This window comes from Thalassophryne amazonica, chromosome 22 (assembly GCF_902500255.1).
Source record: "Thalassophryne amazonica chromosome 22, fThaAma1.1, whole genome shotgun sequence".
In the NCBI taxonomy this organism is placed as follows: domain Eukaryota; kingdom Metazoa; phylum Chordata; class Actinopteri; order Batrachoidiformes; family Batrachoididae; genus Thalassophryne; species Thalassophryne amazonica.
Window position 1 is genome coordinate 18,592,910 of NC_047124.1, and position 17,320 is coordinate 18,610,229.

At 40.4% G+C, this 17,320-nt stretch overlaps 1 protein-coding gene across 1 annotated transcript in view; it reads left to right on the forward strand.

The window, feature by feature from the left end:
• LOC117504468 overlaps positions 1 to 16,971 on the forward strand; it is a 59,285-nt gene extending 42,314 nt beyond the window's left edge. The window contains exon 8 of the mRNA XM_034163937.1: positions 16,883 to 16,971. Coding sequence (XP_034019828.1) covers positions 16,883 to 16,971 — 89 coding nt within the window. The remainder of the gene's footprint in view (positions 1 to 16,882) is intronic.
• Positions 16,972 to 17,320: the final 349 nt, after the last annotated feature.

Genomic DNA, 17,320 nt, shown 5'->3' on the forward strand with positions numbered 1-17,320 from the left:
CAGGTTTGTTGTGATTTGGTGCTATATAAATGAAATAAATTGAATTAACCTAGTCCTGTTGCGCCCAATGCGCTAGTTTGTGAAATTTTTGAACCACAAACAGCAAAAAAAAAAAAAAAAAAATGTTGGACATTTCCCATGTACGTAGGCTTGCACTTCACAACTTACATGCACGGATATAGATCCCAAAATAGGTTCGGGATCTACTCTGGGAAATTGTTGCACTTTAAGAATTTTTTGATAACTTACGCCATTCTCATCTGTTATTGTATTGATACACCCTCGCTGTCGCTCGATTCATCCGATGTGTGTGCATGGAGTTTCCATGCACTCCCTTCACCCCGCTGACTTTAAGCAGAAGAAGAGGAGAAGATCATAATAGTGGAATTCATAACAAGAGTTCTGGCTGAGGGCAGGGTGGCTGTTCTTGGAACAGACTGCTGTGATCCTCCTAAAGAAATATTTGCCACACAGCTAGGATGAGATTCTGCTCTCACACACATCGTGGTGCGCTTTTTCCACCTGCCTTCACAGAAGAATGGAAAATAACATTTGAGGGGTTAGTGAGTGTGTGTTAATCTTATGCACAGCGTGTGTGTGTGTGTTTTCCCTCTTCGTTCTGTTCTCAGTGTTCTCACAGTTATGTTTTGTTCTAGTCAGACCACCTGCAATGTTCAGACTTTTTATTGCTTCAGTACTTAAATTTCTAGCGCCTGTCTCAATTTAATTTTGAGGTTGCTACCAAAAAATATAATCTTGCAGAAGGTATAAAATATATATATATATATATATATATATATATATATATATATATATATATATATATATATTCATAAAGTAGCAACTTGAGGTTACGCTGCAGCCATACAGTCATACAGGGGAGGTGATGGTCTCGTGGTTAAGCGCTGAGCTTGAGACCAGAGGATCTTTGGTTCTAATCCCAGCCTCACCGTAAAATCACTAAGGGCCCTTGGGAAACCTCCTTAATCCCCTAGTTGCTCCCGTTGTGTAGTAAGCGCCTTGTATGGCAGCACCCTGACATCGGGGTTAATGTGAGGTATTATTATAAAGCACCTTGAGCGTGTGATGCAGATGGAAAAGCGCTATATATAGTGGAGCAGATAACTGTAACAATTGTTCATTTCTGGAAACAAGCGCCAAAATTGGAACACATACTCCTCAAACATTACTCTTTTGAAAAAAACTGAGTATCCACTTGAATTTTCAGTAGGCGGCCAGGTAGGGGTCACTTGAAGAATTACACAGGGGTCAAAATTTGAAAATGATCCAATCATATTGAAAGCTATACCACATTATTTGTCTGATCACAACGATACCAAAAAGGTATAGTTTGGACTATCTATGACTGAATGTTATGGAGTTATGGGGTAAAAACAACATTCAGTCATAGATAGTCCAAACTATACCTTTTTGGTATCATTATGATCAGACAAATAATGTGGTATAGCTTTCAAAATGATTGAAACATTTTGAAATTTTGACCCCTGTGTAATTCTTCAATTGACCCCTACCTGGCTGCCTACTGAAAATTCAAGTGGATACTCAGTTTTTTCAAAAGAGTAATGTCTAAGGAATATTTGTGCACTTTGGTGCTTGTTTCCAGATTTGAAGGATTCCTCTGTAAATATTCTGTTATCTGCTGCACTAATAAATGCAGTCCATTTACAGTCATGGCCAGCACTGACACCCCTATATTTTATGTACACCTTTTTAAAAATATAATCAGAAATAAATGCAAACAAAGCAATTTTGTTTAATCAAAAGTCTCCTCTAGGCAAACTTAACATACAGTACTATAATGTTTGTATTTCTTAAAGAATGATGAAAATGAAGTCCAAGACATATCCAGTGACTTGGAAATGTTTTCTTTAGACAAGTCCATCCCCTGACTTGTCTAAAGAAAACTGGCTGTAAAAGGGATGATTTACTGTAAAATCAAAGGGTGCCCATAACTGTGCCCAGAATACATTTTATGTCAAGATTTTTTTAAACAAATTTGTTTTTGTTTTACATTTATTTCTGATTTATATTCTAAAAGGTGTAACTAGAATACAGGGGTGCTGGTAATTCTGACCACGACTATATGTGCATGTTGCCAAATTTGCACCGTTTATAGTATTCCTATGAGCATCACAGGCCTCTCTCAGCTTAGCGCCAAGTACGATTTAGGAAAATGACCAAACCAGGTGGTGGAGGAGCTACTGGGAGTCCATGTGAGGTGAAGGCGGTGGAGTGTGGAACTTGGCGTCAATACCAACTCTGTCTGTCTGGACGCACTGAGCTGCCAGGCACATCCAAAAACACTCATACTGCTGCATGCGGTAATAATATCTACATGAGCAGGAACGCGCAGTAGTGCATGTATAAACAAAGCAGAAAATGTGTTTGTACAAATCGTAAAAGTCATCAAATCCATCAGGGTGCCATTGTACTGTATAGATATGTGTGAGCACTGCACGCTTAATTAAACGTGTGTAGACGGACACACTCACCACTGAGAGCTCTGTTACATCAAAGTTAGTTCAGCTGTTTTTGTTTAGATGAAAATACCACCACTAGAGGCTCTATATGACAAAAAACAGAGAAAAATGGCACCCAATTTCTGGGTAAGCAAAAGTATTGGAAAATTCATTCATTTTCTGTACCAGCTTTTGTTCACTGAGCAGCATGGTGACATAAGTGGGTAGTATGCCTTCCAATAAGCAGGTCCCCCTGGTTCGAGGACCCCTGTACGCTAGTCACCTTGTACATCTGGATTTGCATCAGGAAGGGCATCTGGTGTACAACTTGTGCAAGATCAACATGCAAATCTGTATTTATCTACTGTGGTGACTGCACAAAAATGGAACAAGCCAAAAGATATTGGACCCGATTGACTAAGATCATAGGTAACGAGTGCTAAATTGCATGTCCAATCCAATTTTTTGACTTTGCCCGTTGATTGACCTTGATCAATTGTGTTGCATGTGAAAACCTCACCTATTTGCATGTTTGCTCCCATATTTTTTTTTCTTTGTGCGCTCTGGTGGACAAACCTCAAATTGCATATTTGTTAGTGAATCAGCAATTACATTTTTTTTTCTCCAAGTGCTGTGGTGTTTGTGCGCATTTTAACACACTCAAACCTTTAGTAAATCAGGCACATTATGTCAACACGCCCGATTTGACAATTGATGCCCTGTATGAAAGCAAACACTACCCGTGGTGAAGACGACAAACTGTGGTTAACTCTTTTGGATACCATCAGAGGCGGTTTGTCCAAAGGTTTCACCACACAACCAATGAGGAGGTGAGTGGACACAGCCACCCATCATCTGCCCTGTAACATTGTGAAGAGTTTGATGTATGCCCCCCCTTAAACAGCCAACCTGAGTTATCCTGGATTTTGATCCCCATTGGGCTGACTGGAGGCTGTCAAGAGCCACCACGCACCTGTTGGCTATGTCATAGTTTGGGGTCATGTTGGACAAATCTTGAGAGCTGGCACAGGCCAGACCAAGATGGAAGTCCCAAGTAAACATGGGTAAGTCTACGCACCAAGTGCAAGAGGACTATGAAGAAGATGCTGTGGTTAAACAGACATCAACTGTGGTTATTGATACCACAATGTATGGTATACATCTCCACCTCCACATCTGGACATCCGATAACATCCTTTTCTGGAAGCTTTCATCACCCAGGCTCTGGCACATCTGGGAGCATGCACTGGAGCCATGCATTGTTGCATTCACCACAACATGAAACCACCCTGGCAACCGCACAGACAAACAGACAGCCGGTCCATCCATACCCCCGGAAAGTAGCAATCTCACTACTGCAGCCACGTGATATGTGGCCTCTTCCAGCTGCTGGAGTCCTCAAATCTGAGGATCATCCCTCTAAAAATGTGCCACAGGTGACAAAATATTGTAGCAGATAAAATTATCATGCACTTATGAGTCTCTATAAACAACCCTTTGGTTGACCTGAACTCATTTCTACAGACGATCTTCTGAAGGGGTCTAAAGTTAGACATTCAGTCATTGCCTTTGATCAGTGGTTTGTGTCAATCTCACAACCATACAGTAAGACTAAGAGTGGAAGCAACAGAACCCTAAAGACTTCAAGATTCAAGAGTTTTATTGTCATATGTACAGCAGAAACAGGCAGTTACACTATACAATGAAATTCTTACTTTGCTATTCCTCCATTCACCAATATAATCTTAAAAAGAAAGAAAGAGAGAGAGAGAAAAAGGTGAAATGTTTAAATAAAAAAAAAACACACAAGTTATTGTGCAAATTGTGCAAATATGTGGAGCAACTTGGACCTTGGACCTTCGTTCTCTTGCAAAGGTATCAACTTCACCAAACACCTCTGTCCATGATTCTTTGAGCTTTTCCCGGGTTTCTCTCCATCTCAAAGGCGAAGGTCCAAGACACATAGCATTGATCTAGGTCCATCACAAACTCAGACATCACAGTGCACATAAATATGGTGGATGACCAAAGTAACGGGCACAAGCAGGAATAAAAATGAACAGACTCCTTGAGCGTATCCGACTGCATGGACATCTGTATTTCATGCTCTTTCCTGCATCTGCTGCTTCTCAGTATGTACGTTGTGTATGTATAATGCAGTGGCATGTTTGTTTACATTTCTCATAAAGCCAATCAATACATTTATGGAATGGTTCCTCTTACCGACACAAATAGCTCATACTGAATTAGCCTCATGGGATAGACCTCAGTGTATCTTCATAAATGGTTTAATCCATACAAACAACCTTCAGCAGGCTACTCTATGCCCACAAAACAAACATATACACAAACACAAACTGCCCTTTGACCTTGACATAATAGGGTGCTCTGAGCCAAGAGGGAATTGGCCATAAATGGCACTGACATTCTCAATCCTCTTTGAGGTTACCAAGAGGACAGAGAGACATGGAAAGTAATGGACAGCTAAATGGATTGATAAATGGAAAGATGGCTTGGTTGACCTTTAGCCTGACAGGAGACTGAGAGAAAGCAGCCATTTCACCATTATAAACCTGTAGTGGCTTCTGGCCTTGTACAATGAGGATTTCATCAAGTCAATAATTATTAATGTGATATAATAAAGTGGAACGACTGATGTGTAGTTCATAAAGAGGACTGCTTTGGATGATATATCCTATATCTTGTTCACTACTCTTGAATAGGAATAACAGTAGTTGTAGAAATATATTTGTGGTGTCAACACTAAAACTGGTTGAGTTAGTTGAACAAAGTTGATCAAATGTCAAGGCCACGTAGAACCAAATACTATGGTATCAAATGTCATGGCCACATACGACCAAATACTACGGCATCAAATGTCATGGTCACGTACGACCAAACACTACGGCATCACTGAAATCATAAATGAATTTGCATGAGGATGGCAAACATTTAAGATGTGTATGTTTTGCAATAATCTTTTTGACTTCTTGTACATGCGAGATATTTTTGTTATTTAGGGCAATATCATGGTACAATTTGAACATCATTTGTTTTGTTCCCCTACTCCTCCTAGGTCCTTTAGACTTTCCATGGAACTTGCTATATGAATGAATGCCAACCACGGAATTGCCCTTAAATGGCTAGGTTTGACAAAGATCAATGCCACTTGGGCTAAAACTTAATTTTTTTTCCCCTCCCATGTCCAACAAACATGGAACACATATGGAGGTGGGTTCTGGAATTGCCCAGTCATTCAGAATTACTAAAGGTCCATAAATGGGGTCAATGTGATCAGGGTACTGGTAAAAGCCAAAGTTTGTTTTTCACTCTGCTTTGCACCATATTTGGCATATATATGGAAGTAGGTTGTAGAATTGCCCAGGCAAGGTCAAATTTGCCAAAGGTCAATCACTGGCGTTAAGTTCATTGGAATCAAAGGACAAAATTCATGTTTTCACACTGATTGGCACCAAACTTGGCACGTTTGGAGGCGAGTTCCAAAATAGCCCAGCAAAGTCAAATTTATGGGTCACTCACTGGAACTGGTTTGCTTGTTGGTCTACTCCTCTGAGGTTGTTTTTGCTGATTTCCACCAAATTTGGCCAGTTAAGGTTGACACCAAAATTACCTTTTTAAAGAATTCATTTTGTCAAAAGGTGAAGCTCTAGAAATTTGGTTTTCAGTTTGATGTGGACAAAATGTGAGACACATGTTGATGGATTCCAGAACTGACCTGTCAAGTTAAGCCGGAGTTAATCATTTTGGTTAAGGGTCAATGGTCTTATTATGTCCACCAAGGGCATAATAAAATCATCGGACGTAATCAAATCATCTGTCTGTCTGTTAGCAAGATTACGTCAAAACTACTGCGCAGATTTTGACGAAATTTTCGCCACAGATAGATATTAAGTCACGGAACACCCCATTAACTTTTGGAGGTGATCAGGATTCTGGATCAAGACTTCACTTTATGTAGGCTTTGAAGGATTAAGTCAAAACTACTTAATGGATTCTCACCAAATTTGCACCACAGATAGATATTAGGCCACAGACGACGCCACTGAATCTTGGAGATGATCTGGATCCAGATTGGCGGATGTCTGAAATTTCCAATTGCTCTTGTTGCGCAAATAAAACTGCATGCTGCAAAGCTCTTCTGGTTCATAATAATGGAATTTCAAGAGCCTTTTATCAAATACTTTCAAACATGCTGTCATTATGGGAAAAATGATGAGTGGTCAAAAAACAGGTGGTGCTCCTTATTCTTTAAAAAAGAAGTTCAATACATTATAATAAAGATGATGCTTTTCTAAAATCCATTCATTATCTGACTCTAACCTCTAATCCTTAAGAAAATTAGCACAAAACTATAATTTCTAAACAAATAAGATATCTTTAAGTTAAGCATAACTTTTTTTCGAGATCCTTGGGTATGTCTGCACGCGTGGACATGTGAGATGTCTGAGTAATCATGGTAACTCTTTCACGTTACGTTGACCCCTGATTGTGTTGGTTCAATTTCATGCTTATTGACTCTGCATGCACGTGAGCATTTGTGTCTGTTTAGGGTTCACCGGGGCCAATAATGATGACAACCTGCGTCGGAATCATCAACAAGTTCACTAATGTCGAATGAGGAGCCTGAATGTGTCGCACCGTAAAAGAATAACGATGCAACATGTACTATGTTGCAACCTGGATGGAAGATTTCGTAATCGACAGGAAACAATAAATCACTTTATTGTTTGGATCTTGTCGGGAAACATAATTTAATATAAGACCAAACGGGCTGGATGACCATTTTGGCTTTTTCATGTTAACATGACATTATAATAAGACTATAGTCATGCTACACACTCACAGCTAAAATATACAATGATTTTAAACCATGTCTACTGCAAAATGAGACCTTTTTGGTAAGTCTGTGATCCCTAAATATACGTGGCTCCATAATTCTGGCGTATATGAGGCCACACACTCTGCTCTCTGATCTATTTTTACTTGATTTACGGCATGCATGTGGCTTTTTCTTCTTTTTGATGACAGATTATTTCAAAGCCAGTTTTTAAAATGTCTGTCATTCCACGAAGGGAAGTGAGCAGTAAGACGGGAACCGACTTTGTCAGAATTAATCAACAGCATCTAGTAATACCCGCTTTCTTATTACTAGTTAAGATAAATCATCTAATTGATGTATAACGTGTTAAGTGAGAGATAAATTAAAACACTGTTCTGAACGTTGTTCTTGAGACTACATAAAAAGTAGGGCATCACATACTGAGCTGCCACCTGCTGGACGCTTCAGAAATGTGCAACCATATGAAATTATGACTTTCCGATTTAAAAACTGGAAAATATAGCCAGTGTTGAGGTACCAACATTGCAGTTCCTGAAATGACCACTGGAGACTGGCTTTCGACTTTTAATACTGTATTGTCCAGAGTACAAGTCACATTTTTTTTCTTTTACTAGTTTGGAAATGCATTGCATACTGGACGCCACCTGCTGGACACTTCAGACATGTGCAACCATATGAAATTATGACTTTCCGATTTAAAAACTGGAAAATATAGCCAGTGTTGAGGTACCAACATTGCAGTTCCTGAAATGACCACTGGAGACTGGCTTTCGACTTTTAATACTGTATTGTCCAGAGTACAAGTCAATTTTTTTTCTTTTACTAGTTTGGAAATGCATTGCATACTGGACGCCACCTGCTGGACACTTCAGACATGTGCAACCATATGAAATTATGACTTTCCGATTTTAAAACTGGAAAATATAGCCAGTGCTGATGTACCAAAGCTTGCAATTCCTGAAATGACCACTTGAGGCTGGCTCTTGACTTTTTAATACTGTATTTTCCAGAGTACAAGCCACATTTTTTTTTCTTTTACTAGTTTGGAAATGCATTGCATACTGGACGCCACCTGCTGGACACTTCAGACATGTGCAACCATATGAAATTATGACTTTCCGATTTAAAAACTGGAAAATATAGCCAGTGCTGATGTACCAACGCTTGCAATTCCTGAAATGACCACTTGAGGCTGGCTCTCGACTTTTAATACTGTATTTTCCAGAGTAAAAGTCAGTTTTTTTTTCTTTTAATAGTTTGGGAGGTCCTGCAACTTATGTTCCAAAGCAACTTATATATGAAAAAAATACACGATTATCTATGGCCACAAGATGGCACAGTCTACACATGCGACTAGCTGCTACTTTATAGTGGTTTATAGACTGTGAGTCACACTCCAGAGCAGAAGAAGAAAAAGCAGCTCTGAATCAGAAAGAGCAAATTTTAACAAATCATGTTCTCCACCTGAAAGACTACACTCTGTAATACAAACTGGAAATATGTGTTGCGCTACATGACACAACACTTGTTTGGACTGTGTGAGACAACAAGAACAGGTGGGAGGTGATGGTCTAGTGGTTAAGTGCTGGGCTTAAGACCAGAGGATCCTTGGTTCAGAACCCCAGCCTGACCGGAAAATCACTAAGGACCCTTCGGCAAGGTCCTTAACCCCCAGTTGCTCCCGGTGTGTAGTGAGTGCCTTGCATAGCAGCACCCTGACATCTCTGTGCGAGTGTGTTTGTGTCAATGTGCAAATGTGAGGTATAATTGTAAAGTGCTTTGAGCATTGGATGCAGATGGAAAAGCGCTATATACAGCAATGACAAGTCAGCTGATGTGAAATCTATTATCTCTTACAAATATTTAGTTTACTCATGTTTTGTCCCTGGTACATTAACACTGATTTGCTCATTAGCTTCTGCTTGTTAATATGATATTTGAATTGGGAATAAATAATTCGCTATATTTCATTTTGCTTCTTGTTCCTTGAGGCAATTAAAAAATAAATGTGACTTTTTTGTGACTTATAGTCCAGAAAATATGGTAGCGCATTAGTTTTCGGCTGTTGTCTGCCATAAATCTAAATTTAAGATTATGGTCAATTTGAATTACCGTCCAAACACTAGCTGAGCTTTAGACCTGCTTTCGGAAAATGCCCCTGCATTTGGAGCCTCCGCCTGAAAACGATAACTGCTCTTCTTAAATGTGGCAGCTGATGCTCACACGCTGCGGAACGCGAGTGGACGGAGAGGCTCCACTCCCTTTTTCAGTGACAGATTGTGGCTGATCTGCTCAGTGGGAGGAGGACGGTGAGCAGAGATGGACAGCAACACTCCATCCCTGCCGTCCACACTGCAGGAATCGAGAACCCTGTACATGTGCACTCCTTCCACACTGATGGGTGTGCTGTGTGTGCACGTAACATTCACACATGCATGTGTTCAGCTGCAGTGCATGCAAACAAATGCATGCATGACACTCACTCACAAGCACAGTTGCACCACAGGGGTTGCAGAGTCTAATTCATCATCAGTCACGCGACCAGTGAATACTGCAGTGTTGAGATCTGCAGCAGCTCATATGGACGGATCCCCATTTCACTGCAACCACTTTGATTTTTATGGAATATAATGTTGCCTTTATATGGACATCAAATGTGGCATGTGCCTCTGAACTAATGGACACAAAAGGGTTAAACCATCACCCAGTCAGCTGAGCTTTTTATTTGCAGCCATTTGATCTCTGCACATGCAGTGTGCCAAGCACTGCTCCAGTCTTGGAGGATGTTTCCAACAAAATGAAAAAAAAATTCCAGAGGGCACATGACTGACTCACATCCCTTCCCTTCATCACTGCAGCTTCTCTGGTGTCTCATGATGTCACATATATATGTGTGTGTGTGCGTGCAGAATGACAGTCCTTTTTTGTGGATCATAGTATTGCAGATTGGTTTTAATTTCACAGTTTTTAAGTATTATTTATTTTAATGCAAGCTTAAACCGAAAAGACAAGCCTTCTCAAGTATAATTATTATTTTTTATTCAGAGTGACAACCTCGGAGCTAAAACAAATAGGCGTGGATGTTGGAATGTGGCTGAAAGGCATGAAAAGAAGATATAAGGAAAGAAAGATTGTCTGTCTGTGTGTGTTCCTGGCTGCTGCCGTGCGCTGTGGTAAGTCACAGTGTGCTGAGAATAATAACAAATAATAATGTGCATATCAATTTTCTTTTTGCACACGTAACTGTTTAATCTTGGGGAAAAATAAGAAGGGGGATGACTAAAGGGCCTTTCACATTGAGCGCGTAAGTGCATCGCGCATTGCTCTAAAACCATTATTTTCTATGAGAAGTGTTGCGCTAATGGTGTGATGCGCGGGATTGCACACCGCTGTTTGTCGTCAGGCCACCACAGTCAAAGTTCAATTCCATCAAACTTTGACGGCTGCGCACTGTGACATAGCTTTGCGCGTCTAATAGAAATGAGGCAAATTCAATTTATTATAGAAACTTTAACAGTTGCAGGTACAAACAAAAATCACAAAAATATTCCCTGAACAGGAAAAAACAAAATCTAAAATAATAAATATAAATGTAAAACTTCTTTAACAATTTAATTCCCTGAAAAATCCACCACCATCTGAATGGCCCTGAGTGGATCCACAATGTCCTTGAGTTTGTCCTTTTCTGAGAACCCACTCTGGTGGGAACTTTGGTGCAGGGCAGGGTTTAGGGCGTGTGGCCTGAACACAGAAGTTCCCGTTGATAGACAGGTTTATCTTCTGCATCATCACACTTCTTTCCGCGTCCATCTTTTGTTTACGGACAAGTTATACACACACGTATGCAGAGGCCACTTGGCTTTTAACATATAGATGATTTACCGCCCCCTGCTGGAATGACATGTGAGTCCAGAACTTATTAACATCCATTGTTCACTGTTGATACCTAATATCCCTAATTTCTCCAAACATATTTGTCCAATCAGCTTTCTGTTTTTTCAGCGTTTGTCCTTGACCCAAAATATATAAACATACCAAACAGCAAATGTCCACTCTCCCCATTTTCTCCGCGACCTAACCTGCACGCACATAATGCCCACTTGACTTTTCATATATAGAAAGGGAAACAGCTTTTTCAAATATAAAATAGTTGCTCTTTGAAGAGCCTTTGTTTAATTTAGAAGTGTAGCAGCAGGTGTGAGTTTTCAGAGAAGACAGGTGAGCTGGACCCTCTGAAAATTTAACCAGATGAAGGTCCTCTGCAGCTTGTCTTGATGGAGTTTTTGGAGACACTTTCCTCACAGTTTGAAGAGGAGAGATGTTCTCTTTTCCTTCTGGACTTTAGGTTTTCACGTCCAGCTCCATTATTGGAAGTTTTGAAGTGAAAATGTATTTACAAGGTTCTCTGCACAGCAAATGTTGACATATTCCTGATGTGGGACTTGTTATTGCTGTTGATGCTCCCGTGGTATTCATCATGGATCCGCATTGGGATTTGGCATGGTTTATAGTGCAGCAGATAAGAGAATATTTAGAGCGGAATCCTGCAAATGGTGATAAAAGCATCAAATTCGGCAGAAATACTCCTCAGACAATCCTCTTTTGAAAAAAAAAACGATTGGCCAATTGAATTTTCAGTTGGCGTTCAGGTAGGGGTCAATTGAAGAATTACACAGGAGTCAAAATTAAAAGATGCTCCAATCATATTGAAACGTATGCCACATTACTTGCCTGATCATAAAGATTCCAAAAAGGTATAGTTTGGATGGTCTGTAACTGAATTCTATGGAGTTATGGGATAAAAACAGCAAGAAGGGTGACAAAGGTCAGTGTCCGTTTGTACAGGGGTCAAAAGTTAAAGTTGCACCAATTTTGGTAAAAAGTGATGCAAATTACTAGTGGAGTTAACACGGTTTTAAAAAGGAATAGTTTGGACCATGTATCATCCTTACTTATCATGTTACGGGGTAACATATGTCACATGTCATAGAATCCAATAGACGTGGGCCTTGCTTGACCTTTACTTTGGAGACCAAACATTCAACACTGTCAACACTATTCCATTTATTAATCCTATTAGCTCAACCGATAGTTTGCAGCCCTAATGTTTAGGCTGAAATAAAATATGTCTTTCCTAAAAAATCTAAGTCCGGATTTCAAAAAAGAAGAGAAAAAAGGACAGGGAAAGAAAACTAAATGAGGGAAAGCAGCTGCTAACCAAATTCTTTGAAAAGAGAAGTGAGCTTGAAAGCTAGCTATATTGAGTTGGGGTGGTCTGGGGGGACCAAATAGCACCATTTCCAACTTTAAAAAGGGATCTGACTCCCAGGTGTGATCTAAGGTATACATGATTTAGACCTGGTTTGACTACGTATTAGAAATTTGGTGTTTGCGTTAATAAAAAAGAACATAACAGTGGGGGGGGGGGGGGTTCTTCAATATGGCTAGTACCTAGAGCCCAGAATTTGGTGCTACGCCCCTGCTCTGACATACAGTTTGCTGCTCACACGGTGATACCGTTTGTCTGGACTTGCTGCAGCACCGGCATCACATTCCCTCTGCAAACTGCAAATATTGTGATTTGTGCGTGATGCATCAGGGACGGCGAGTTCACACTGCAGCACTGCTGTCTATCCCCGCATCCCTCTTTCTCTTCACTCTCCATTCCTCCTCAACCTTTATTGCGCCATCTTTTTTTATAGTTTTATTTTATATTTGTAAACTGCACGCCTGTTTGCCTCTTCTTACGTGTATCTGTGTTTGACTCTCTCTGCCTCTTACACGCAATTTAATGCCGGTACATTTTGTGCTCTGAAGCCGCTATTGTGCATTTGAAATGATATGACATGAAACATGATGCTCATAAAAGGGTTTCCATAAAAGCTGATTTGTCTATAGACAATTGTAACACTTTATGGAGTCTGTTTTGTCCTGCTTTTGCTTTGAAGTTCCTTATTAAAATATATGCAGGCAGCTTTGATCTTCACTGCAATTTGTGACATTACATGTGTACAATTGTTTCTGTTCCATTGCACATCAGAATTCAGATTTCAAAGAGTTTTTGTGTTGTTCTGATTGTGATTGTAGATCGCTTTATGAAGAGGGATGTATTTTTGTTGCAGTTTATCTGTCTGTCTTTCTTTATGCTCGTCTAGCTTTGATTCAAGAATTGCTATCATAGTGGTGGAATATTGCCTTTTAGCCTGTTTGCTCATCCAATCAGCAGTTCCAGTTCCAGGATCAAAGGAATTAGGATCAGAGATCAAAGAGCAAAGTTGAAAGGAAAGAAATCCGATTACAGGATCAAAGGAACCAGGATCAAAGAGCAAAACTTAAAGGAAAGAAATTCCAGTTACAGGATCAAAGGAATCAGGATCAGAGATCAAAAAGCAAAGCTGAAAGGAAAGAAATTCCAATTATAGGATCGAAAGGAATCAGGATCAGAGATCAAAGAGCAAAGCTGAAAGGAAAGATTGGGATCCAAGACTATTTTAAATTTTATAACAATATCTCTCAAAGATTTCATTAAAATACCATCAACATTCACAGAAACCTGATCCTTGTAATATATGTAAACAGTTTCAAATCTCAGACAGATCAGTTGAATGATGAGTCCGCAGTGATCTTCACTGTCTTTTGTGGCTTATTCCACAAATAAATATCTCCCCTTCAAAGAAGAAATAGTCTCCTGTTTTTATTTTTATTTTTATTTTTTAGCACATCCACTGAATCATCACAAAACTGAGGTATTGCAACCTATATGGTCAATTCCCTGGTCCATCACTCTACATTTGTCAAATTTGGAATCTGACTGATTTGGATTTTGGGGACGAATACCGATACAAATACTGATATTGAATTAAAAAAAATTTACGATACCAATATGTATACACTATCAGTCAAACCTGCCTTCACTTGATTTGGCAGTCGCCATGTTGCATTTCTCAAGATTTGCTTGAAATAGACTTCTCATTTGTTTTGGCCTTGCCCAACTGGCAACGTATTGACCACTTGTCTCTTGACGCTGTAAAACACCCACTCTGACTTGAAAACAAACGGCAGCTGGTCACTTTTCCTCTGTCTCAAGTAGTTAATGCGACCAAGGGGTGATGGGGTCCCAGCCATGCTTGACAACTGACTGTGACGTGGTTAATCATGTATTCTGAATAATTGTGATGATCCTTCAAGAAGATATTTTGGTGCCCACTCCAGCATTTGGCCCTTTTGCATAGCGCATGATGCAGATGTGTGATGTGCTGATATTTTTCAAGTAGATTGTGATTGATATCTATGTAGTGCATCTACGATGGCTTTTGCGTATTCCAGGTGTTGTTGTGTGGCAGACAGTGCAAACATGACTCCAGTGTTGGGAATGCCGAGTTCAGACGACTGTGGCATCCTTCCCTCTTGCGCGGTCTCACTTCTCCATCCTTTCTTGGATCCTTCTTCCTCTCCTTTCTCCACTAGTTCCTCTTGCCCATTTTGTCTCCTTCTGTCAGTGGAGACCCACTCAGACGTCAATGAATAATTCAGACTGTGTTGCACTGCAGGTTTCCCCCTCTCCACCCTTTTCCTTCTGCATCATCCTTCCTTCCTTTCTTCCTGTGCATCATCCCTCCTTCCTGCTGTGACAATCGTGCAGAGTCGCTTAAAGACTTTCACGCTTCTTTTTCCCTCTTTTGGAGTTTGCATGCCACCTTTTTTTTAGGTTTCTATTCCTCTTTAAATGATTTGGCTCTTATTTCAGATAACTGAACAGCTGAGAGTGTGTTGTGCATTAAAAAGAGAAAAGGAGGTGTGAGTTCCCACTGATGCTTAGTATTCTGCACCTCTTGCAGCAGGAAGGGGTGCGGGTTTCCTCGTGACTCCTCTCTCACACAGTGAAGGTGCCGAGCTGTGCTCAACAGCAGCCCCAATCCCTTCAAAATGTGCTTGCATGTACAGATGATTGCACGCTCTTGCACATGCACGAGCAGCACTTGCAGACCCTCACCTGTTTGAGAACGTGACCAACGGGTGGCCGTGTGGGCAGGAAAGACAGAGAAAACTATACAGAATCAGAGAAATCGGAGATTTTTGACGTCTGCCAAGGACGAGGACTCGAAAGATGTGTGATTCACATGGTGACCTGGACTTTACCTGGATCCGGATTCCATAACACAATGCAATAACTGCATTCTGATCCAAAGCGGTCCGACTGGTCAAGTTGCTGCAATCTGATATTTAATTCACAAACTGAAACCAAAGAGTGTCTTCCTGATCTTGGTTGTATATCCTGCTGTCATATCCGTGAAGCAGTTTTGATGTAATCCTTAAAAGTCTACAATGTGAAATCCGGATCCAGATCACCTTCAAAATTTAACGGATCCTTCCCAGGTAGAACACCAGTGTGTGGTGAAAATCCATTAAGTAGCTTTGACATAATCCTTCAGAGACTATATAAAGTGCCATCTTGATCCAGAATCCAGATCCGGATCACCTCCAAAATTTAATGGAGTCTTCCCTGCCCTAATATCTATCTGTGGTGAAAATTTTATCAAAATCCGTGCAACCAGACAGGCAAATAAAGAAACGCTGATGATTTTATTACGTCCTTGGCGGATGAAATAAGTCTATAAAAGTAGTCCCGGGATGCCTGCAGTTGAGAGAAAGAGAAACAAACATTTTAATTTGTTTAATGAACATGGGAAAATAGTGAGAAAACACGCCGGCATCACATCGTTACCAAAGAAGCTAAGGCTAACAGGCTAACCATGATTCGGTTGTTCGATTAGCATATATTTCTTGTATACTGCACTGCAGTGTTCATCACGGGTGGCTTGGGTATTCAAACTTACAACCAGCATATTTTCTTAACTACAGAACCGTTAGTGTAGCTAAAATCACCAAGCTATTGATGCGTGCTAACAGTGCTAACATACAAATTAAGTAATACTGAAAGTACACGCAGCAGAAACCCTGGAGCACAGACTTGTAAGATGTTCCATTAATACAATAAACTGTATTATCTCAAGTATTTGAAATAAAATGCTCAGAAATGACAAACATAGTTGAGGACACAGCAGCTAGCATCATATGCTAGCAGAGTACTCAACCCGCTATCACTCAAAGCAACCAGATCCTTAATTAATCAAACATTTATGACTGAAAACAGTATAAAGTGATGATTTTAAATAAAAATTTACCCACAAAGAGTTGTCATGAGTTGAGAGACTAGCAATACAGACCAAAACTGTGTGTGTGTTTTTTTTTTGGACCAGGCTTTAAACATTTATTTTTGGGCATCCATCGCGATTGACTTTGTTTTTGGAGTCAGCCTCAAGTGGCCATTCTGAGGACTGCGAGTTTCGTCACTTCCAAATTGGCTTCATTTTTCAGCACCGGAGGTTTCCGCCTGTAAAGGGCAAGTGTCGAGCGTCTGTCTGCTCCTGACGTGGCGTAAAATAAGCCGCGCCCTTGTCTCATAATGCACTTCACACCGTTAGGATGAGTAAACTCAAAAATTTTACAGTTGGTTGGTCTCTTAATCTCTGTCTTCCAGTTTTTAATGTTAGGACTGTTGCTGTGGTGCTGATGATGGGGAGGATGCTGAGGAAGAGGAGGAGGAGGGCACACGGTGAGGCAGAGTGAGTTCTGGAAGGAGTGAGTCACATCGCGTACGGTCAGTCAGCATGACAATCCCTCAGCAACTGGGAAAAAGGGTGCAACACCACGAGCAAGACTTCCAAGAATCTCAGTGTGACATTCCGCTGATAATCCAGCAAATCTGACCTGATTTATGAGGAAAAACAGCTTTGCCTGTGAGGGGTTGAGGTTGAGGTGGGACCGCGAACGCGAGCCGGGAAATCATAGGGCAGGTGATTCCAGAAAGAAACCTCACCACCATCACTACAGCAACCGGCACCGTCCTTCATAAAATATTCACTGACTTCACATGATATATTATAGGAGATGGAGCGAATACGCTCAGCTTAATATG